The following is a 24,964-nucleotide window of genomic DNA, read 5'->3' as shown; positions in this document are numbered from 1 at the left end:
TTACATCAAAACATCACTTTCAGGGATTCGATTTTAAATGATAGGAATATTCATAAATTCTGAAACCAAAGAAAAGGTTTCACAGTTCATTAAAGTATTTTTTTTATAAGGTGGCCATAGAGACATCTTGATATTTGTGAATGAACTGAAAGAGGGACAGACAGATTCAAAGGTACCGTAAATAACAGACATTCTTGACAAACATTTGAGAAAAGTCTTACTTACAATATCTTGTCAAAATACGACATGTCTTAACTTATCAGCTTTGTTGAGACAAATTTGAAAGAGCATTTGATTATGTATTTTCTCACCAAATAGTTCCAGATCAGACTTTATTACTAATTTAGCATGTTTGACTTCCAATTTCATCTTAACTGTAAGTACATGACTTACTCCAAGTGTAGTAAATCACATATAATTGACTACTACTACTGCTACTGCTACTGCTACTACTACTACTACTACTACTACTACTACTACTACTACTACTACTACTACTACTACTACTACTACTACTACTACTACTACTACTGTGGGGTAGGTTCGGACGTCCATCAATCGGAAGGTTGGTGGTTCGATCCCAGCTCCGGCAGATATGCAGTTTGGGGTTCTGTGTCCTTGAGAAAGACACTGAACCCCAAACTCCCGTTGTTGTTCAGCGGTGTGTGATGTGTATGAATGAGATTAACTAACACTAATGTGCCCTACTATATAGAAGTGAGTGAATGGATGAATGTGACAAGTTGTGTTAAAGTGCTTTGAGTGGTCAGAAAGACTATAAAGCACTATAAGTACAAGTCCATTTACCCTTTTACTACCACTAAAGTGCCATCTAAAGGAATTTAAAATGTGAAGGAGTACCTGTAACGGCCTTTTTCTAATCCTTGAAGTACTTACTCACCGGTTAACAGAACATCTCTCCATCCATTATCTGTACTGCTTATCCCGTTTGAGGTCGCGGCGTAACAGAACATATATTAACCTGACCTGTTGCACAGTACTCTCTCTTCTAGACTGTCATGTCATGTGGACATACTCTGCAGAAGAGTGTGAATAGTCCAGCAGAATTAATCTAAAAACTTGTCTGCGTTGCACCAAGAGTTTTCTCATGCACTAATGCACACATCTCTGATAGGTTATGTCTCTGTGTGGCTCTAGGTCTTCCCAACATCAAACATAGCATCGGGTGATCATTTGTTGTCAAAGACACATTGTGCAGCTATTAATTATTAACCAAATGCAGTCATTGAAATGTAGTACTCTTTGTTATGGACGCTTTATATGAAACTGGCTCTGGAGACCATGTATAGCTACCTGTTTTCGGTCAAAACAAAGCATTTCTTTGTATTTGAATCCTTCACATGGCATAAATTACAAAAGAATAATCATCGTTAGAATATATTTTTTTCATGTACCATGGGAGTTTTTTTTTTTTTTCTTTACTCCTTCTTAATGGCTTGATTTACTTGCAACAGCACAGGGAGTAACTATACCTTGACTCAAAAATGAAGTTGTATTATTTGTCCAAAAATCTGACATACAGAGAGAAGAAAAGTGTTGGTTGGGGGCAGAGGTATCAAAAGTATCCACATTCATTACTCAAGTGGAAGTATAGATACTAGGGTTTAAAAAAACTTCTGTAGAAGTTTAAGTATCAACTCAAGCTTTTTACTCAAGTAAAAGTGTAAAAGTATTGGTTTCAAAACGACTTAAAGTATAAAAGTAATGTAAGGGGGAAAAGGCCATTAAGGACAAAAGCTTAGGCTGTGGCACAGGGGCCTATAGCGCACTACCCCACCTCCAAAAAAAAACGTGTTTCTAGAGGCCATAATGACTACAATGTTATATTAATATTTTAATGTTGAAATTTTTGGGTTGCACCTGTTTCAGCCACTTTCATTCCCATTGAAATTGAACGCATTTTCATACAATGCAAATAAATTAAAGTTCCATGTGTACTACTGAGCATTAACGTGTTTCATGGAGCGGAATATATGATGACTAGTTGCCCATAAGTATTCTAATGGTGCAAAAAGTCAAACTTCACAGACACGTTATCAATAGCCTTTATTGGAATTATGTACATCCAAGCATCAAGCACCCACACACATTCAAGACCTGGAACAGCTGGTGTTGACCAAAAAGGGTCTTAAACAAGAGGAAGGCTAGATCACTTCAAACTAATCTAGACTAGCTAAAATGTTTGATTACTTTATTAAGACACTATCACACAGGGTTCCCACTCTTTTCCAGAGATCATTTTCCAGGACATTTTCATTGATGATCAAGCTGGTATGACAGTCTAAATTTAGTTCCTAATTTAGTTCCTAAATAGTCTAATATGTTCCTCTCCGTGGAAGTCTACATTGAAAGACATGTAGTCTATGGCTATCAATGAAATCATCTCTTACGTACTTAAAAATTATGGCAAATTGATAATCGAATAATGCAACCACAGATGTACAGCACTTCACTTTATAAAGTGCAACCAAGTAACAATGATGGGCAACATCTCGGCTTTCTCTTTTCTCAAAAAATATATAATTAGCTAAGTAAAAAACAAAAGAGCCTGCAAAGGAATCAGGAATCATGCGGCCGATCACATGTGAGGATATAGGGTATAGGTGATTGAGAGGAGGCTGTGTATCGTGGCTTCATCTGTTCCTTCTGAGAGGGTTAGGGTTGTTCTTGAAGACCGGGAAAATACTCACTGAGAGGAGAAATCGGATCAGCCCATCCGAGCTGAGGCATCTGATTTTTCTCAATGCCAACCTGAGGACATAAATAATGTTTGCTTGGGTTTGGTTCTGGTTATGTTTGCATGAGTTCTGGTTTGGTTCTGGTTCGGTTTGGTTCTGGTTCTGTTTGCTTGAGTTTGGTTCTGCTTCAGTTCGGGTTCTGTTTGGTTTTGGTTCTGTTTGCTTGAGTTTGGTTCTGGTTCTGTTTGCTTGAGTTTGGTTCTGGTTCTGTTTGCTTGAGTTCGGTTCTGGTTCTGTTTGCTTGAGTTTGGTTCTGGTTCTGTTTGCTTGAGTTGTTTCTGTTTCTGTTTGCTTGAGTTGGTTCTGGTTCTGTTTGCTTGACTTGGTTCTGGTTCTGTTTGCTTCAGTTGGTTCTGGTTCTGTTTGCTTCAGTTGGTTCTGGTTATGTTTGCTTGAGTTCTGGTTCGGTTCTGGTTCGGTTTGGTTCTGGTTCTGTTTGCTTGAGTTTGGTTCTGGTTCAGTTTGCTTGAGTTTGGTTCCCTAACCCGAACCCAAACCCTAATCCTAATTTTAACCCTAACCTGAATCCTAACCCTAATCATAACCTTAATCATAACCTTAACCCTAACCCTAATCATAACCCTAACCCTAACCCTAACTCTAATCATAACCCTAACCCTAATCCTAACCCTAACTCTAATCATAACCCAAACCCTAACTCTAACCCTAACCATAACCTTAACCCTAATCATAACCCAAACCCTAAGAATGGTTTTGTAACAGAATAAATGCACCGAATTGGTCAATTATAACGCTTCTCATAAAAACACTCTACATAAAAGGGTTTTCAACACAAACCATTATTTTTTGCAAAGTTAAGGTAAAATATACGGCTACAAAAGATCCTAAATTAAGAGCTGTTCGGGAGTCGAAAGAGCCGGCTCTTCTTTGGGAGCAGAGTCAAAAGAGCCGGCTCTCTGAAAAGAGCCAAACTTCCCATCACTAAAGCACATGCTTACTACCATTTGCACTCTTAGTTGCCCTTGGAACTATTTGTATTGTAAAACGTATCAATGTAAATACTTCACACCTGTACCATAGTGATAAACAGATACGCTTTCAGAAAATTAACAGTAGCAAGACTCACATATCCCTTCGAGCCACAAAATGATATCATAACAATAGTGTATATGCTGTTTTGTAATGACACAGCACAATTTTATAATTTATTAGAAATTTATTCAAATTATTTCACAGACTCCCACGCTATGGTTCGCGGACCCCCAGGGGTCCCAGGACCCCACTTTGAGAACAACTGAGCTAGAGTACGATAATTGAGCTCTCAGCCTGCAGAGAAAGTTGTGAGGCACAGACCCCCAAGCTCTCTGCCTGACTCCGCTGGTCACACTAGAACTTAAATATAAGACTCTTTGAATCCAAAGAGCACTCTACAAGGTTCATGTACCATAAAACATGAACAATATACCCCCGTTTTCTGTAAATGCATGATTTTGAAGTGAAGGAGAAAAGATGTGAAAAAAGTTGCGCAGTGTCGCTGTCTTTTCCAGCACAGCGTGCACTCAACTTTCAATGAATGGGGATGTGTTTTGTTAATCGGGTCAGGTCGCACGCAGCCATGTTGGAATATTTTTCCAGGACTATGTGTGATTTTCCAGGACATTTGACTTTTTCTCCCATTTTCCAGGTGTTTTCCAGTACTGGAAAACTGGTCAACTGTTTTCCAGGTTTTCCAGGACGGGTGGGAACCCTGATCACAACACGCGCATAGATGTAACAAGTAAGAAACTTGGCCTCTTTTCAGATGGCGCCATTTATCTGGATATGTTTTAGTTTTTTTTGTCTTTTTTTGGACGATGACAAGCCGAAATGAAATAGGAGTAACAAGGCTATTTTTAAAATGTAAGGAGTGGAAAGTACAGATAATTGCGTGAAAATGTAAGGAGTATAAATAAAAAGTCGGCTGAAAAATAATTACTCCAGGAAAGTATAGATACCCAAAATTTCTACTTAAGTAAGGTAAAGAAGTATTTGTACTTCGTTACTTGACACGTCTGGTTGGGGGGGAGTAGTTTGAATAAAGTAAGAAGAAAAGCAAACATTCAGTTTAATATCTGCCCCTTTTGATTCAATTATCAAGCAAGTGTAATTCAGGCACAGATTCTATTCAGTTTTTCTTCACTGATGAGTCAGCAACCTAAAAACAGTGTATGGTAATAGAAAATAGGCCACATTTATCCACTTTGTCATCAGCACTTTACAATCATCTCATTCTATTATGAACCACACTTACACACTGATGCTAGTAACCATGCATGATTGTACTCCAATGCATTTGTTTTCTGAGGATAAAGGATGTATAGAAACTTAATTCTGCTCTCACAGCCACTAAAGGCCGTTTGATCATAGATATTTTTAAACTCTGTATTGGAAGTGGATCATCAAAACAACTGGACGAAGGAGCATGGCACAAAAGCCCCGTCATCAAGAAGGTATTTCGGTTCTTTTTTGCTTTTAAAGAAAAGACTGCAGTAAATACGTTTGATAGCGTCACGGTCAACACAGTCTCCTGAGTAAGCAAACCAAGCTCTGCATTTTGGTCACATCGACAGCTGTTTGAGCTTCAATATCTGTTCAGTAACTTTGAACTCAGTGGTTGTTCATTCAGTTTCTCTCTGTCAGGTTTTTTTAAGGTAACAGACAGTACTTCTATAAGTTTGTGTCAGTCTGTTGATAGACATGCAAGCTAAAAATGGAATCAGCTCTCTGGATGACACTCATGCCTGCAGCCTGCCTCTGAGTCCCTGAGTAATTATCCGAAATAGCCACGGAGCAGATGGAGCCCAAGTAGGATGGAGCCAAAGACACGTGTAGGATGCAAGACTGACTGAAGGAATAATAATAATAATAATAATAATAATAATAATAATAATAATAATAATAATAATAATAATAATAATAATACATTTTATTTATATAGCGCTTTTCAAAAACTCAAAGACACTGTACAATTGTTAAAATCAATACAAGCGGAAAAAAAAACAAATAACAAATAATACAGATCAAACAAAACAACACAACAGTACAATCACAAATGAAAAGCTAACTTAAAAAGGTGAGTTTTTAAAATAGATTTGAAAGCTGAAGGGTCAGAGCAGTTTTGGATATGGGAGGGGAGTGAGTTCCAGAGGGTGGGGGCGGCTACTGAGAAGGCTCTGTCCCCCCAGGTTCGGTGCTTGGTTCTGTGAGGTGGTGACAGGATGGTTGCTGACAAGGAGTTACACATAGATCAGGTTTATATTGTGAGCAGCATTGAACTATTATTTAGTTATTTCATTTTTCTTAACCTTTTATTTGATCATTTTCTTATGTTTTACAAGTTCAGGTTTCTAGATTAATGCTCAATAGCTGTTGTGTCATGGCTCCATATCAGTTAAGTTGTTTTATTTCGTTCCCTCCTGTTTCTTAGTGTTTCCTGTTTTATTTTGATACTATGCATACCACTCCCTTGATTACCTCAGTGTGTTGCTCCTGTGTCTTGTTGTCCCTACTCCCTGTGTGTATTTAATCTGTCTTCCCTCCCTGTTGTGCCAGTTTGTCTTGTACCATTGTGCCATTGTTCCTACTTTGTTTTTCTCCTTGTGTTTGCCCTACAGTTTGTAAATTTGACTTTGCCTCTACTTTGGCAAATGGCAAAGGATTCCTTTGCTTGTGTTGTTTTTGATTTATTTTCTACCGACCCTTGGCCTGAAGCAGATTCAAAGTGTTTCACAAAAGAAATTCTAACATCATGACAATGGGCAGAAAATACACATTAAATAGGAAAATTAAAAACATTAAAGCAGATAATTAAAAGTCAAAGCAAAAATGAAATAACAAAAAGAGCAAGGCACAGGAAAAATAAAAGCAGCAAAAACAGAAGATTGAATAATCATAAGAACATAAGTAACAATTTCTCAAATGTTACTCCAAATAACAATTCAAATCAGTAATACTCATCTAGCAAAGTGGTCAGATCAAATAATAGAAAGATTAAAATAAGTGTTCCTCACTGATTTCAGTGTTTTAGTGAGAGCTGCCAGCTGTACCTGGAACATCTCTGCAAATGTTTTTTCTTTTTGACAGTAAAGTCAAGTCCTGTTTTTTCTCAGCTCTGACAGCCATTATCTGCCTCCCTCTGCATTGTCTCAGTACTTTCCACATTCCTTTGCTGCATTGTTTTTACATTTTACATTTCATGATGGAGGTCCTCTGTTTTTTACTTTCTTTGCAGTTTGGTTTTGTTTCATCCCTCAGGTACTGCATAAATCTAATCCTTGCTTCTTTGCAGTTTTGAGTAAACTCTTTCAGCAGGCTTCATTTGCTTGACCAGCCATTAGATCCTGAATCAAGCACAACACTACTAGAGGTTTTTGTAAGCATGTCCCTGTTGAAAGGGTACCTTCTTTCTACTACAGTGGACAGTGTGAGGAGATTGGGTGAGATATGTGAGTGCCATGAGATGGGCCTGTTTAACCCTTAAGGGAGAGTTTACATCAGCCATTATTAACAGTTTTTTGCCAGTTTCACATGCACTTGTCTGGAGGTTGAGGATATCATTTGCAAAAATCTCCTGACGGAAAGATGCCCAATGAATAATAACTAAATCGATTCTAGTATAAGATACTTGTTTGTTTTTTCCTTGAAATACATGTGAAAAAAGTGGTTTGTCTTATAATTGGTGTCTACACTTTTGCATGCAGTATACCATCAGAGCAGTGCATTGAAGCACCAGATTTTATAACTATGCCCAAAAGCTATATGTTATATTTCTTGACCAACATAGAGGCCAAGGGAAAACAGAGGAACCTGAAAGCTGTCAGGTTAGTCAAGTTAGGTCAACTAAAGCAGTAGGAAAACACTTCTGTGTTGAATTTCACAGAATGAGAGGAAACCCAGCCAAACTTCAACTCCAAGACAGACTGAAATGTGACTCCCAGAGCTGGGTGTGTTTCTCTGTTAATCTTTAATTATTCAGCATTACTTATCATAACTTCTAACATGGTTCTGCTCAGCAGTTTCGTTTGGTTTTCTTTAACATTGTCATTTTTGCATTTCCTTACTTCAACCCCCAATAAAAAGTGCAGACAGGATAATCCCTGGCCTCACCTGGACAAATGCTAAGTTTTCAAGAAAAGAGATCAAAATACAATAGCAAATATTGATGCAAATTGATCAATATATTAATCAATCAATATTTATTTGTATAGCGCCAAATCACAACAAACGTGATCTCAAGAAGCTTTTACAAACATAGCAGGTCTAGAGTGTACTCTATGTTAAAATATTAACAAAGACCCAACATTAAGACAGGATACGTTCCAGTTCCCTCTTACTGACAGGACTCGATCTTATCTCTTCCTAATCCACTATGAGCACCATGAGGTAGGATCCCAGTGTGTCAGTGCGCCAGTTCCCCCGGCAGTCTAAGCCTATGGCAGCATAACTAAGAGCTGGTCCAAGCCTGAGCCAGCTCTAACTATAAGCTTTAACATTGAACAGATCAATGACTGGACGAGCCAGAACTTTCTTCAGTTAAACAAAGAAAAACTGAAATGATTGTTTTTGGAGCCAAGGAAGAAAGGTTAAAGGTTACTGCTCAGCTCCAATCTGCAACGATGAAATGTTCAAACCAAGCCAGAAACCTTGGTGTAATCATAGACTCAGACCGTAATTTCAGCAGCCACATTAAGACAATTACAAAGTCTGCCTACTACCACCTTAAGAATATATCAAGGATTAAAGGACTTATGTCTCAGCAGGATGCAGAAAAACTCGTCCATGCATTTATCTTTAGCAGACTAGACTACTGTAATGGGGTCTTTACAGGACTCCCTAAAAAGTCCATCAGACGGCTGCAGCTCACACAGAATGCTGCTGCTCGAGTCCTAACAAGGACCAAAAAAGTAGACCACATCACTCCAGTCCTTAGATCCCTACACTGGCTTCCTGTCTGTCAGAGAATAGATTTTAAAATCCTGCTGATGTTTTATAAAGCACTGAATGGTTTAGGCGCAAAATACATTGCTGATCTGCTACTACTTTATGATCCACCTCGACCCCTGAGGTCATCAGGTACTGGTCTGCTTTCAGTCCCAAGAGTAAGAACGAAACATGGTGAAGCAGCGTTTAGTCATTATGCACCACATATCTGAAACAAACTCCCTGAAAGCTGTAGGTCTGCTCCAACTCTCACCTCTTTTAAATCCAAGATTAAGACTTTTTTATTTGTCACTGCCTTCCTATCTTAGCTCATTTTAACCCACTTTAAATCAAAATTTTAATGTAATTTTTAATACATTTCTAATTTTCCTTTTCTTTTCTGTTTTATCATATTTGTCATTTTAATTGTGTTCTTTTATGCCTGTCTGAATGTCTCCAATGCTTTTAATGTTTTAATGTAAAGCACATTGAGTTGCCCTCGTGTATGAAATGCACTATACAAATAAAGCTGCCTTGCCTTGCCTTATCAAAAAGGAAAGCGATAAGCCTAATCTTAAAAGTAGAGAGGGTGTCTGCCTCCCGAACTCTGACTGGTAGATGATTCCAAAGGAGAGGGGCCTGATAATTGAAGGTTCTACCTCCCATACTACTTTTAGAGACTTTAGATACAACAAGCAGGCCTGCTGGGAGCATAGTGGTCTAGAGGGGTAATATGGCACAATGAGCTCTATGATGCAAATGGAAACACTGAACGAGCAGTCACCAATGCCTGCTGTATGGAGCTAACGTTTAATCAAACACAAGAATTCCTCTTAGTAAAAGGTGGAAGCAGAGGCTTTTTTCACCTTATATCAGGACAGTAAACAGCTCTAAATAATATGTGCCTGATAATTGCATGATATATTTCAAAACAGAGCCAAAAACACTGCACACAAAACATATTTACAGTTTCAGGCCTTTTATTTGATTTCAAGCAAATAGCTATACAAATGGTATTAAAATAAAGCTTGATAAAAATCACTTTTCATGGCATTTTTTTCTGCTTTAGAGTAGGGCATTTAAAAATGGAGGGCTGAATCTCTTTTGGTATCAGCCTTAAATGAACTTGAGAAAATAAATTTTTGGTACCTTTGCATTGGCTTCATTGTCAGTCTTAGCTTGCAGCCAGTGTATTAGGCAGATGCAGAGACCAGGTTTGGTTTAAAAACAGTTTGAGTCTCAGAAACGTAGGAATCTACTACTGACTACATGAACCGTTGGATTGAATTAAAAGAACTTGTGAACATTTTGAACCCAAGTAGTTTGAGAGTGGTTAATGATGGTTTTCTCCAAACAATGCATTTCAATCTGTGTTAGCACCAACCCAAAATGGGCCATCTGTTAAATCTAAAATCAATACATCATCACAAACCAGTGTATATCCAGCTCAAGCTGTGAGAAATGCTGTGTTTTGTGTTAATGGTCAGATGAATTTTTTTTTTGTTTACTGTTAGCAGTCCCTTTATAAATATTTTTACAGCACTCCTCTTATAACATCATAATCATTGGTACCAGGCAGAGTTCAGCAAGTTCAGCTAAACCTCCAGGCTGCTATGTACAAGAAAATTAAATTTCACACATGAAATATTGACGTATGCTACAGCTCTCATCGTTCCATTCACCCATTCCATTCGCACGGTGCCAGAACTCAACACAGTCCTGGTTCTTCCCGTTATGGCTGTTGGGCTGGCCCTTACCCCAGAACCTGCAGAAAGAGGAGTAACATATTCAATGAGAGAACAAATTGTACCATACTTTTCTGAGTGATGTCAACAATATCCAGCATTTGATTTTGAAAAAAAAAAAAGTTGTTTTATTACGTTGTGGTCAACGGTGTCCCATCTACCCATTTCCACTGCCCCTCCACTCCTCCATCACTCAGGCCAATCCAAACTTCTTGGTCACTTCCATACAAGCTATTGACGAAATTCTATGAGGAAAATAATATGCAATTCAAAGAGGCCTCTTACAGATGAAGTTACATTAAGTTACATTTAAAGAATGGGAAATGGGGGAACTGTGCTGAAGTCACAGTTCTCCTGCATTCTTAACTGTGAACATTTTCAACTGACCATCTCTATAAAATCTCTGCCTTCTTGTCAAAATATAAGAATCCTGATTCCAACACATATAAACTTTTAACTGACATTTAGATGCCCAATTTTAGTTCCATTAAACACTGAAAACTAGTTAGATTCAGGTTAAGGTTAAAGAAAATACATAAATACGAGGATTTTGTTTCTCAGTGGAAACGGTTGACTTCTAGGTTGAAGGAAAACTTTTCAAAGCATGCACTGTGACATCAGGTTGAATCATGCCCATATGTAACGGATAATCTATAGTGAGCAGGTGGTCTTGCAAAATAGAATCCAGACAGGGTGAGACTAGACCCCTCTGTAAATTGAGATCCGAGCTATTGATTTGACAATTATTAAAACAATTTCTACAGCTTAAAAAACAGTCTCTCAGTTTCAGTGGTTGATCTTGCGTCATCAAACTTTGTTCTGTCCGAACTTCCTGTTAATTAGAGAGAACTGAAACCAAACAGTATATTAGCAGCTGAGAAAAACAGCAGAATCAGATGAAAATGAGCAATCTCTTTGCATTGTACATGGTAGATATGAAAATATAAATTAATGCTCAAACAAACAATTGTGCCGACAAGAAGCTTAGTATTTATGCTTAATGAAAATGAATGGGGTGACACACTTTTACATACACGTGCAGTCAATCAGATGTACACATAACAAACCATTTCCTGTTGACTCTTTACAATTGTCAGTTCTGCTTTTATGTTTTGGCAGCTCTCTCTGGCCTGACTCCAGGTTTTCTTCACAGTATAAGTGAAGTAGCAACTGTTCTCAAAACTCCTCCAGCCAGTTTGACAAGTCTTTCCTGAAAATTTAAGAAAAATATTGATCAGTAATGAAAGTCTGAGACAGAAGTGTCTAAAGGAAGACAATTGAGATGCATATGGGTGTTTATTTATTAAGACTATGATTTGTTTTTTAATAGGGTCAGTATCTACTTTTATCTTTTTCCAGCATTTTTCAATATTATGGTCCTGCAGAGGAATGGCTTGGTTTGTGGAAAGTGTCACCAACTATAAGAGTCTGACCTTTTACCCTTAATCGTGAGAAACATGGTTATCAAGCTTGGTGTAACTAAATTCGATGGACATTCGATGGAGAGTTCAACAAAAGCAAACAGGAACACACATAGTATTTACTGAAAAGATAAACAACAAAGACTGAGGGTTTATAAAAAGCTGAGATGTGCATGGATTGAAAAGACAGAACGGTAAATGTTGAAGGACCTGCATCACGTTTCTCATCGTCTGACCTTTCGAGTCATTTCACTCTTAATATCAAAATTCAACCTTACACTTACACACACACCCACACACACACACACGTATACATACAGTATACACACCAATCAATTGCCATTCGAGATGCCTGGTTGGCCAGTCATTCACACACACTCATACACTGTATCCTGGGCCTGTGTAAGCAGTTCAAAGTCTTTATCTAAACTATAATGTGAAGCCTGGAAGCTGTATTTGCTTACCATTAATGGTTGCTTTAAGTCCCTCAACTCCCCCCTGCAGCTGGTCTCTTTCTTCAGTCAGGTCGTCGTTTATTTTCTGCAACTTTTCTCTTTCTTCGGTTTGTATATTGCATTCCAGCCCACGAGAAGGTGGCATTGTCTTTGAAAGGTTTTGATACAAAATATTTTCTCGTACTCTTAGAATTTGGTAGTTGTCCTGCAGCTTAATTATTTCGTTGGTCAGGTCCTGATGACTACTTGCCAGCTTGTCACTTTCATAGGTAGAGAAGTTGTGTCTTTCTTGCAAACGTTCTAACTTCTTTACTTGTTCCATGTAACTTTTTCGTAGCTCTTCTTCTGATCTATTTCCAAAATTGAAAATATTCTGAAAATTGTCTCTTTCTTTGGTCACAGACTCGTAACTAGCATGTAACTCATTTTTGAGTTTGAGGTCTGCATCGTATTGTTTATGTAATAAGTCTCTTTCTTTAGACAGGACATTGTTGGCATTCTGCAACTGTTCTTTACTGGTTTTCAGCTGTTCCACCTCTTTGCTTAAAGTAGTATGGCTGGCCTGTAACTGGCTTTCACTAGCTCTAAGACTGTCTGTTTCGTCTCTTAGTGAATTTGTATTGGCCTGCAGCTGGTCTCTCTTTCTAAAGAAGGCTGAGATACTATCCGTTAACTTGTTACAGCTAATCTCAATATCTGCTCCCTCTTTTTGCTCTGTCTTCAACTTCCCCTGGAGATCCTCTTTGTCTTTACTCATGGCTGTTAGTTGGTTCTGATGGTCTTGCTCTACTTTTCGGTCTGCAAAAGATGAAAGAAAATGTTGAAACAATGGTACTACTGTGACTCAAATAAGCTTTCAATACTTTTAAATGTTTTTCATAGAAAACAGCGAGGTAGACTCACAGTGAACACTCTGACCTATGACCCCAAACAGCAGGAGAAGACACAGCAGGCTGAGGCAGAGTGTTGCAACCCGGAAAGGGTTGTTCCTCAATGCATGAACTGATGAAATGAGGGTGGGAACAGAAACTTAAAATTAAAGAAGTGTGATGAGGATATTTTCCCCATATGTCTCATCTGTGATATAACACTGAGTGTTGTTGCAAAACAGTTGAACAACTTTTAATTTACAGCATAACGGCTCCCTTTTTAAAACTATTGTTTAAAGGGTCTTTCCACCTTTGTATTTGTGTTTGTATGTAATTCACCAACAGAAATCATGTGCATAATTTGCATTACTATTTATTTATTTATTTATTTATTTATTTTACCTTTATTTTACCAGGTAAAAAATGTTTGAGAACCAGTTCTCATTTACAAAGATGACCTGGCCAAGAGGCGCCAACAGGAACACATACACACAAATAGACATATAAACATAAAATAGAATAAAAGTGAACAAGTAACAAGCAATGTGCGAGAGATGTAGAAAAGTATGAGTGTATATATAAATTTGCATGTAAGTAAAGTCCTAAGTGATCAGCAGGAGCAACAGTCAACTACAATATGTTGAAGTTTAAGCTTGAAGACTGTGAGTGGAGTCAAAGTTGAAAGTTTGAGGGTGTTTTATAAGTTATTTCAGTTGTTTGCTGCTGCAAAACGAAAGGAATTATGGCTGAAACCGTAGGAGTATCGGGGATGATAATCTTGATGTATTCAAAATGTATTAATTTGACAATCCAGAGGTCAGTAAAATAGTAAGAGGATGGTTGCTCTATATTTTTCCACCCTGATGAACTTATTCGACATATTTAAGATATATTTTTATATCAGATTATATTTTTATCTGCAATCTGAGGTGAGCCCCGCCGGCTTGCTGCCACGCCTTGCGTCTCGCCCATGTATTTGAACAGGAAATACGAAAATTCAGCCATTTGGCCTTTGAAATCATGGACATTATTGGATTCAAGAGGAAAATCAATATAAAGCACAGACCAGATAACTTAAAATGAAAAGATTTTTATTTAATGATTATTTTTTTACTGGGACTGCACATCCCTGTAGTAGTAGTAGTTATTATTTTTATTTTTGTTTTTATTATGGTTGTTAGTAGTTAGTATGAGTAGTAGCAGTAGTTCCATATTTTCTTACCTAAATGCTGAAACTTGCTGCCGTCCACAACAGGTTGCTTGTAGTCAATTTTGCTGTTGTCACTTTCCAAGTTTGTCACTGTAGAGGCATGGTACTTAACAGCCATTTTTGAGTCCTTCAACAACTGCAATCTTACAGAAATACAACAGCAACATTAGCTTCTCCCATAGCTCAATTTATGTTTCTCAAAAAATGTATTCCCTTTCAATAATTCCCCAACATAATACTTTTGTATTAACTTAAGACATCAACAGCTGCATAATATTTTCAAGGTGCTAAAGCTTGGACATTGAACTGAAACTGAACCTGTCTGCTTACAATGTCTTTGTAAAACAAGAACAAAGGACCCCTTACCTCTGTTTGGAGAGATGACAGCACAGTCAACTAATCGGAAAATGAGGAAATTGTGTTTTCAGCAGATCAAGAGAGGAAAATATAACCTATAAGCTTGCTGTTACTTTACCCTGCAAAGGCAATGCACCGCATGAACCAAATTTACATTTCGTCCTTGGACAGTGTTGGTTACACTTGTGGGACAGTTGGCCAGTGGGCGGAGCAAGTTTCCCTTGGAACCGGTTAGTCAGTGCACCCCTCAGCTCAACAAGGGTTGTTTAAGATAATTGAAAATAACACAGATATCTTTTGAGCAGTCAGAGTTATGCACAGATTGAGACTGGCACTGACTCTTTGCTAGTTTCTCAACAGGAACCACATAAGTGAATAAAAGAAAGAACAGATTTCCCAAGACAGGAAATATAAACATGTTTTATTCAACATGTCAAACCGGGGGAAGGTTTGAACATATATTTTGACTTGAAAAATATGGGCATGAAGCTGGTGACTTTTTATTGTACAGACTTTTTACAGTTTAAGCTACTCTGGTGATAACCAAGACAGAATTTTCAAATTGTTGAATAATGCAGTATATAAATGTGTTGAAATGCCTTATGCTGCCCTATCTTTTACTGTTAGAAACTGCTTACACTCATAATATCTATAATCTATCATCTATCTAACAACATATATCTAACATAAGCATAGAAACAGAGAGACTACTTATTACAATCTGTTTCATAACCAGTAAAAGAAACTCCTAACTGGAGCTTTAATTTTTTTTTCCAAGTGATAGCTCTATAACTTGTTTGTTAACATTTAGTCTCATAAAACTGTTAACCCCTCTTGATATCTAAGTGTTTTTCTTATGACATACTTTACAATATGCATGGTGGACAAACATACACAGAATTTTTACAATAGAAGATGTATTAGCAACACTAAACAGCTGCTGTTGCAGAAGAAGCAAGGCTTGTGAAATATTACTGAATGACCAGAGAGATTCATGATTTTGGTCAAATGTAGGTGTCGATGGAGAAAATAATTTACAGCTTGCATAATATGTGAAAGAAACCTTTGATGAAACAAAGCTGCTGAACTTGCAGGATTTCTCACTGAGCAAGTCAGCAGGAAAAAAGGGGAACAGACAGTTTGGGTTAATGCACCATACTCTTCTTTAATTTTTCATCCAAGCAGCAACATTTCCAAGAACAGTTTTTATCTTTAACAAAGCCTAAGGCAGATTGGTGATGCCAGGGGTGATCTAATTTGCCGACATGCCCATTTGTTTAGTCCACAAAATGAATCAGTCTGAGTGATGTGAACAACTGAAGCTGTTCACTTCCTGATTGAGGTACTCATAATCAACCTTCTTTTTGCAGTCTCCCCCTGCTGGCAGTCAGAAAGAATGCAGGTTGAGAGAACTTAAACTGAGTTAAAGTGGCTCTGCTTCTTTGGAGTCTATGCAAAAGACATTTTTGAGTTGCATTGTGAAAATAAATTGTCTTTTTTGAAGCTGTGTTACAATATGGAAACAGAGGCAGAGCCAGAGGAGTGAGAGTAAGAGGAGGAGGACAGGGAGGACGAGGAAAGCCAAGGACCGAATCTCTGAGATCAGAGCCACTTTGGTTGACCATGTGGTCAACCATGGTCTAACAATGAGGGAGGCTAGGCAAAGGGTACAGCCAAATTTGAGCAGGTACACTGTAGCATCCATCATCCAGACTTTCCGAAATGAGAATTGGTAAGAAATCTACTCTCACTAGAAAACTGCAGTACTGCATATCAATACAGTACTCAATGAGTACAGTAGTACAGTATTGCCTGTGGACTGTTCTGTAGGACTGTAAAAATAAAGTATGTCTATTTGGGAAATGTATTACCTACTTTGTATTCTTATACACAGTATTTACAGTATTTTACTATTTGTATTGCAGAACTGAAAGATTATCAACACAAGGTGGTCGGGAACGTCTTCTGTCTCCTGAACAGGAAACTGAAATCATGAACATGGTCCTAGAAAATAACGCCATAACATTATGGCAAATACAAAGAAAAATAATAGAAAACAATGAGATATTTCTAAATATAGATAGGGTAAGCTTATCAACACTGGACCGTGTCTTGCACAGAATTAATCTGATGATGAAGCAGGTCTACAGGGTACCATTTGAACGCAATTCCGAAAGAGTCAAATAATTGCGATATAACTATGTGCAAGTAAGTCCTATACATAGACTGTAAATAAAATGGACAGTGACACTCCGCCTTTTCCCATTGTGTGGTTTTGAATCCAAAATATCCAAGATGAGGAGATGCACCAAGCTGCCTGGCGGCTTAGAGAGCACTTCGGGCGGGACATCGCCCCTAGCTTCGCTGGCCAGCTGCTTTATTTTAGAACCTCTTTCAGGGACCAGATACCAAAGCAAAAGTCTGTTGCGGATCTGACAAAACTGCTCATTGTCAACCACCCAGCAGTAACTTCTGCATTCAGTGAGGTTTGCACCGCCCTGCTTTTATTTTTGACTCTTCCCGTCAGCGTTGCAACTTCTGAGCGCTCATTCTCCAAGTTAAAACTAATTAAAAAACCCTTGAGGAGCACAGTGGGATAGGAGAGACTGAGTGGACTTGCCATGTTGTCCATTGAGAATGACAGAGCAAAGAAAATGGATATACAGCTCATCGTGGACAAGTCCGCGGAGCTTAAGGCTTATTCAAATAGTGGTGAGTGGGCCTAGTACAAATTGAGTTTTTGTTTGTATGTGAACATGTGGGCTGCTGTGCCAATTTTTACTAAACTTTATAGCTGTTGATACAGTGACCAACTGTGCTCTCATTAGTTGAAATAGTTAAAGTGGGTGTCAGAATGATGCCGTCGCTATCCTTGGTGCTGAACTGCTTTGAATTTGTGTTGTTTTATTATTAGGGGCCAGGTAGCCTAATGTTTTTGTTGTTCTCTTGGTTTGTTAGACTTCATGTCCGTTTGATAGGCTTCAAAATGACAACCGTGTGTAAAAAATGTAGTAATGCTTGTAAGCCCCGCTGTTGCGGGCATGTGTATGCTATAAAGTGATGTTTTTTTGTGGTCACTGTAAAGCGACTAGCTTTACAGTGACCACAAAAAACAAGCAGCCATTTGTGCGTAACGCTGTGCCAGTTTGCTTCTGCCTTTTTAAACGTGTTAAATGTAGCGGCAAAAGCACCTCCCTCTATCTGTTTCAGGTTTGATAAATCACATTGTGTGTGCTAAATGATTACATTTGCATCTCCTCCTCCCAGTATTTTGCGTGTTCTGATAATCTGTGTTAAAAGCTGTGTTAAAATATAGGAATTTGGCCTCTTCTGCTCCGAATGTTGTTTTTTGTCTGGATGAATATTGAAACTTCATGGTAAATGATGAGTACATTCAAGGATTCAAGGTTTTTTATTGTCGAACCAACACAATCTGTCATATGAAATGGAACCCGTATAAAGCCACAATAAGAAGAACCTATTGTTTTTCACTAAAATCAAGGCAGAGTGATTAAAGGGACAGCACTTTCAAACTTAAACAGAGGCACACATAAAAACAAAGATTGTAAACACAGATGAACTGTGATCTGACGTAGCCACAGTATTGGCACTTATTTGGCACTTTCTTCAAAAACTTTGTCCCAAATAATCATCATGAGCCTTTTTTTAAATTTCCAGCTTAAGTCAATGGCTGTTTTTGAAACCGCCTACTATACTAGCAGTACATACTGATTTCGCCAAAATTCAGTATGCAGTATGCAGTATATGACCAAGAGCAAAATTTGCAGTATGCAAAACTACCCCAATGTCATGCTGATTCGGGAAATCCTCTCAGTATGCATCGGGCCAGTCTCCCTCGCGTACTGTTTCCCATAATGCACTGCGCTTACGTTCCACTTCTTTTTTCTTTTTTTTTTTGACGGGGGTTCACTCAGTTTTAAGGCACTGCAAAAATTATTACATTCCATGTAAACCACTTAACTTTTTAAGTCATAAGTGATGCTACAGAAGCAGTTACGCGATCAGCTTGGCTGTTGTTTACTTCCGCATTCTGAAACTGAAAAAATCAGAACAGAACAGTCATACTACATACTACTTTTAAACCCAGTGTGTAGTATGCAGTACCTACTGCATACTTAATTCATAGGTAGTATATAGCAGGCGGTTTCAAATACAGCCAATGTCTGATCAGGTTATATTTAGTACAACTACCAAGTGACCACTAACCACAGTTATGTCTTCATTAGTAACTTGTTCATCGCTGAACCATGAATACTGCACTTTATATGCCATGTGATGTTAAGGAGGTCCTGTAGAGGTAGAAGAAAATAAGAATACTGCAGTATGCTCTGGCATTTACCCAGCCTAATGCCAACCACAAAGGCAAGGAAGACATCCTATTGACTAACGTAACGTCCTCAGAGATTGCACACTTTCTGGTGGCTGATAGTGATGAGGTCTGCGCTTATGTTAAGGAGTCATGTGTTCTATGCACTTACATGCTTCTCAGTGGTCATTGTGATTCCCTGTCCACCTTTACAATTGTTTTAGCCACTATATTTATAAGACACTTTTAGAAAATCACTGTTACAGTTTTTCTCAATTGTTTACACACAATACTGGTACTTGAGAAAGTGTATGACCGAAATCCACAAATGGGTATACCCCTTCTCCAAGCTATGGAAGACGCATGTGGAGATATAACAGTTGATGCTTTTCATGGCTGGATTTGCCATGCTACGTGATACTTCCCCCACTGCTTGGCCAGGGAAAACATTGCTTGTGATGTGGATGAGGTGCTGTGGCCAGACCGAAACAGAAGAGAGGATCTTATGATATGTATACAGCCATCACACTGGGGTAAAATATATTTGTTATCGTATATTTGTGTGTTTTGAGTATAAAAACAATATTCTAAAATATTTTACAACACACTTACGTATGTACTGTCTGTAGTTAGTGTAACACTGAACAAAAAAGGCCTAAGTCATTATGATGAATGGAGAAGAAGTGTTTTCCATGCATCATAGTGTTTTACATTGAGCACATCAGTGTTCACACAACTGGTTCTTATAAATGTCTATTCATATGGTGGTTTTTGTCATTTGAAAACAAAATACCATTTTGAGAAGAAATAACATTGTTTAGAATGTAACGCTTCATTTTGAAGGAGAATTGAGGGGTTTTGCCCATGTGTGTTTTTTGATTTGTGTGTAGAGTTCTGAGAGTATGAGGCATGGTTTCAGAAAATGTGTGTAAACAATCGAGAAAAACTGTTATATTTGTGTGGATAAAGAATAGAGCAGCCAAATTCCAAGTGAATATACAAACTTACAAAACTTATGAACCTCTCTTATATATCAGTTCAATGTTGGTCGAAGACATTTCTTAATTGTAGTTTTAATGGAAAATGCTCACTGGGTACTTGTTAATCAGATAAGAGTATTCTCATGGTTGACTGTTAGTAGGGGACTGAGATGACCCACTGTGTTTGTATAAGACACCTATGCTGACCTACTTCCTAAAGTTCATGTCTGGAGTTTGAGAAAGGACAGCCCTCACTCTGAACTGAGGTATCGCTTGTCTGGAAAAAGAAACACAGGCTTTTGAACAGTTAATCAGTGCTATGATTTTAACTTTATTCATAACTTATTTGAGCCCCAACTAAAGTCAGTGTTCATTTTAAGCCAACTTGCAATTTTGCATATCAATGATATAGTGATGAAGGCAGACCCTGTAGAAAATTCTTTCCAGTAAGGTACATCTCGTACCCGGGGTGACGTACCCATTGGTGATCCGTTCACATTGGAAGCCAAGACTCTGATAGAGCCGGTGGGCACTTTGTTTGTACGCAGTAGTTCCCAGAACAATAGTGGAGCATCCCTGAAGAACAGCAAACTCCAGAACCTTTCTTCCTAGTGCACTGCCGATTCCACACTGCCGAAACCTCTGGTCAACAGACATCCGCTGCAATTCAACAGCACCCCCTGACCTCTTCTGGCACACTGCTGCCACGACACCCACCACTTTGCCTTCCAGCACTGCTACCCATAGACAGGAGTCTGAGGTAGGGGGAAAGGGTGTAGCAGAGAACACGAAAGAAAGAAGAAGAGAAAGAATGTGGAAAATAAAGAATGGAGAAATTATTCAGTTCAAAATAGTCATTGAAATCTCTCTTTCCACTGCCAAATGTTTAAAAAATAGTTGGTCTGCCAATCCAACATGATATTTTTATAACTGAAGCTCAGAGAGGATTATCTTTCTGTCATGTTAGCAACTGAGCTTATTTACTTGGTTTACATGGTTTGAATTTACAAAGTGACTGGTATTTCCTGCCTCTGCATTATAAGACAGACTCCTGGTGTGTTCTCTGAGATGTAATGTGATGCTTTGAGTTTTAGCAAATTTCCTTTTCAGCTACTTTTTGGAAATATCAATGTCAGGCTTTCAGTGACAGTCTTGACTGCAAAACATTACGCTACAGTAGTTGTTTGTTTGTATAGGGTGCTGATAGAAGCTTTAAAAAAAAAGGCAACATTTCCATCCATCTCCATCCATCTTCTTCTGTTTATCCGGATCCGGGTCGCGGGGGCAGCACCCTCAGCAGGGAAGCCGAGACACTCCTCTCCCCGGCCACTTCCACCAGCTCTTCTGGGAGGATACCGAGGCGCTCCTAGGCCAGCTGACAGACATAGTCTCTCCAGCGTGTCCTGGGCCTTCTGGCATCCTCCCAGTTGGAAATGCCCGAAACACCTCCCCAGGGAGACGTCCGGGAGGAATCCTGACCAGATGCCCGACCCACCTCATCTGGCTCCTCTCGATCCGGAGGAGCAGCGGCTCTACTTTGAGCCTCTCCCGGATGTCTGAGCTCCTAACCCTATTTCTAAGGCTGAGCCCAGCCACCCTGGGGAGAAAGCTAATTTCGGCCGCTCGTATTCGCAATTGCGTTCTTTAGCTCATGACCATAGGTGAGGGTCGGAACGTAGATTGACTGGTAAATTGAGAGCTTTGCCTTCTGGCTCAGCTCTCTCTTCACCATAACAGACCGGTACAGCGTCCGCATTCCGCGTCCCTCTTCCCCTCACTCGTGAATAAGACCCGAGATACTTAAACTCCTCCGCCTGGGGCAAAGACTCCCCTCTGACCCGGAGAGAGCAAGCCACCCTTTTCCGACTGAGCACCATGGCCTCAGACTTAGAGGTGCTGATCCTCATCCCTGCTGCTTCACACTCAGCTGCAAACCGTCCCAGTGCGAGCTGGAGGTCACTGTTCGATGAAGCCAATAGGACGACATCATCTGCAAAGAGCAGAGATGGAATCCCAAGGCCACCGAACCGGACACCCTCCACCACTTGGCTGCGCCTAGAAATTCTGTCCATAAAAGTTATGAACAGAACCGGTGACAAAGGGCAGCCCTGGCAGAGTCCAACCCCCACTGGGAATGAATTCGACTTACTGCCAGCAATGCGAACCAAACTCTGGCTCCGACAATACAGAGACTGAATGGGCTGTAGAAACAGGCTATCCACCCCATATTCCCGGAGCACCCCCCAAAGGATACCTCGGAGGACACGGTCGTAAGCCTTCTCCAGGTCCACAAAGCACATGTAGACCGGTTGGGCAAACTCCCATGCCCCCTCCAACACCCTCCGAGGGTGTAGAGCTGGTCCAGTGTTCCACAGCCAGGACAAAAACCGCATTGTTCCTGCTGTATCTGAGATTCAACCAACAGCCGGACTCTCCTCTCCAGCACCCTGGAGTAGACTTTTCCAGGGAGGCTGAGGAGTGTGATCCCCCTATAGTTGGAACACACCCTCTGGTCCCCCTTTTCAAGAAGGGGGACCACCACGCCCGTCTGCCACTCCAGAGGCACAGTCCCCGATGTCCATGCAACGTTGCAGAGGCGTGTCAACCAGGACAGCCCTACAACATCCAGAGCCTTGAGGAACTCGGGTCAGATCTCATCCAACCCCGGGGCCCTGCCGCTTCGGAGCTGGTTGACTGCCTCCTCGACCTCAGCCCCAGTGATGAGTGAGCCCACCACCAAATCCCCGGGCTCGGGTTCCTCCTCGGAATGCATGCTGGTGGAATTGAGGAGATCCTCGAAGTATTCCTTCCACCGCTCGACTATACTCTCAGTCGAGGTCAGCAGCTCCCTATCCACACTGTAAACAGTACAAACAAAGGGCCTCTTCCCCTTCCTAAGCCGTCGGACAGTTTGCCAGAACCTCTTCAAGGCCGACTGTAAGTCTTCCTCCATGGCCTCACCAAACCTCTCCCATGCCCGAGTTTTCGCCTCAGCGACCGCCCGGGCCGCAGATCGCTTGGTCTACCGATACCTGTCAGCTGCCTCCGGAGTCCCACAAGCCAGCCATGACCTGTAGGACTCCATCTTCAGCTTGACGGCACCCTTCCCCTTGGGTGTCCACCAGCAGGTTTGAAGATTACCGCCACGACTAAATTTAAATTTAAATCCTAATACTACGTGTTAAATGTCTGGATGCTGGATGATATTAAATATTTAGCTGATATGTGAATTTTCACTGCTGCTGAGCAGAATAACCAAACATAAAAAATGTGTGAACAGATCTCAACATCCACTGCTGTCTCCGATAAGTGTGGGCATAGCAAGCTCAATGTTATCAACCTGTCATACTGCTGTGCCAGGTTGACAGTGCTCCCTCAGTGTATCAGGCCATATAGGCAGACTCAAGGTCAAATGATAATTGATTTGGGCTCTATTATATTCTACAGCTATGGAAGTCAGACATAGAGAGGTGGAGATCATTTCTACATATACATAAATACTACATTTAAAATTTGATTTCTAAAATGCATACCTGATGATTTCAAGTAAAACCCCTCGATGTCTCCCATGTCTGTGCTCATGGCATGCTCCAGGTAACCACGTATCACACGCGTGCTGTAAAAGTAGCGCCCCCACAGCAAAACCACAGGGAGGAGTCCTATCACCCACCAGCACATGGTGATAACAAAACACAGAACTGCCAGAGGAAAGATAGAGAAAATGTATGTTATTAGCTTTGTTATGGCTGCACAACAGTGTTGAGACTTTTTGACAAAGCTGACACAATAACAAAAGACACCAAACAAACACACAAGAAAAAGTGCTGGCTTAATATTAAGTGAGTTTTGTAAAATCATACAATGTCCTGATCTTTTCCAAAATATCAAATGTCAAAATAAGTGTGCAACTAACAGTCTTTATACTTTTTCCAAGCCACAGAAGCAGTCAGTGAATGTAATTTCTGTTTTAACTTACTTATGAAAGTAGTGTAGAGCAGGATACTCTCTGGGTGGTGTAATAAGCCTCTGAAGGCAGTGTCTGATACCATCTCCATCAGTCCCTCAGCAAAGATCCGCTGTACTTCTGCATTGTCAGCTGGTTCAAACTCACGCACAACTATCTTCTGAAGTCCAGTTTGAGTTTTTGGTTCTTTTTGGACACCATTTTTTGCTCCTTTATCTTCCATATCCAAATCAAAAACTTATATTTGCTATGGATGACGAGTATGCAGGTGTAGAACTGGTAACTTTAAAACAACCACTGACATCTAATTTTACCATAAGTTGTGCCGTCAGTTGTGCAAGTTTCTCTCTTCAATCTCTGGTGTGCTGCTTGTCTTTGAGCACGTATCAATGAGTGTCCCTATACAGATAAGACCCCGACTCAGTTAAAGTGCACACACACGTAATGTGGGGAGTGGTGATGAAAACTTTAGTGAAAATGTATAGGGAGGGGAGTAAATGGTTATTTTCAAATGAAGTTGTGAGCCTGTTAAACCGAGAGAAAACAAATGTTTAGAGCAAAGTGGTTGTATTATAAAACTAAAAGGAACAAAAGTAGGATAAAAATAAATATAAAATTAAAATGTCCATGAAACAAGTTCGGAAAAGCTCTAAAACTGTTTGAAAACAGTTTAAAAGCGTCCTGTAAATGTACAGCTGGCCGTCCTTACTCTTTGCCCGGTCTTGTGTCACTTCCTTCTCACCGTGGACCGTCGGCCAGGCCATCTACAAGGCAAAGCACAACACAGTGGAAGTGGGGGTGCAGATACACAACATGATGCTTCACTTTCTTCTCTTCGGTTGCCAGAGTTTTAGTAAATATCCCGGTACTTACAGCACAGGCAGAGCTCCTCACTCTGCGTTTATGTCGCATCCTAACACTATGGACTTGCTTACTACTGCCACCGCATTCCACTCCC

At 39.7% G+C, this 24,964-nt stretch overlaps 2 protein-coding genes across 2 annotated transcripts; both read right to left on the bottom strand.

The window, feature by feature from the left end:
- Positions 1–9,640: 9,640 nt before the first annotated feature.
- On the bottom strand, positions 9,641–14,914 carry LOC117815911 (CD209 antigen-like). Its single transcript, XM_034687932.1, has 7 exons — positions 14,745–14,914; positions 14,391–14,521; positions 13,203–13,301; positions 12,309–13,097; positions 11,491–11,633; positions 10,559–10,668; positions 9,641–10,443 (listed from the first exon to the last, which is right to left on the bottom strand). The coding sequence occupies exons 2-7, from the start codon at positions 14,494–14,496 to the stop codon at positions 10,305–10,307; spliced, it is 1,386 nt and encodes a 461-aa protein (XP_034543823.1). The 5' UTR covers positions 14,497–14,521; positions 14,745–14,914; the 3' UTR covers positions 9,641–10,304.
- A 5,486-nt stretch (positions 14,915–20,400) lies between these two features.
- On the bottom strand, positions 20,401–24,499 carry LOC117815914 (N-acetylaspartate synthetase-like). Its single transcript, XM_034687935.1, has 3 exons — positions 24,019–24,499; positions 23,576–23,740; positions 20,401–20,797 (listed from the first exon to the last, which is right to left on the bottom strand). The coding sequence occupies exons 1-3, from the start codon at positions 24,227–24,229 to the stop codon at positions 20,418–20,420; spliced, it is 756 nt and encodes a 251-aa protein (XP_034543826.1). The 5' UTR covers positions 24,230–24,499; the 3' UTR covers positions 20,401–20,417.
- Between the last annotated feature and the right edge of the window lie 465 nt (positions 24,500–24,964).

Source organism: Notolabrus celidotus, chromosome 7, assembly GCF_009762535.1.
Source record: "Notolabrus celidotus isolate fNotCel1 chromosome 7, fNotCel1.pri, whole genome shotgun sequence".
NCBI lineage: Eukaryota > Metazoa > Chordata > Actinopteri > Labriformes > Labridae > Notolabrus > Notolabrus celidotus.
Note: the sequence above shows the minus strand (reverse complement) of the source record. Positions and strands in the feature narration are given on the sequence as shown.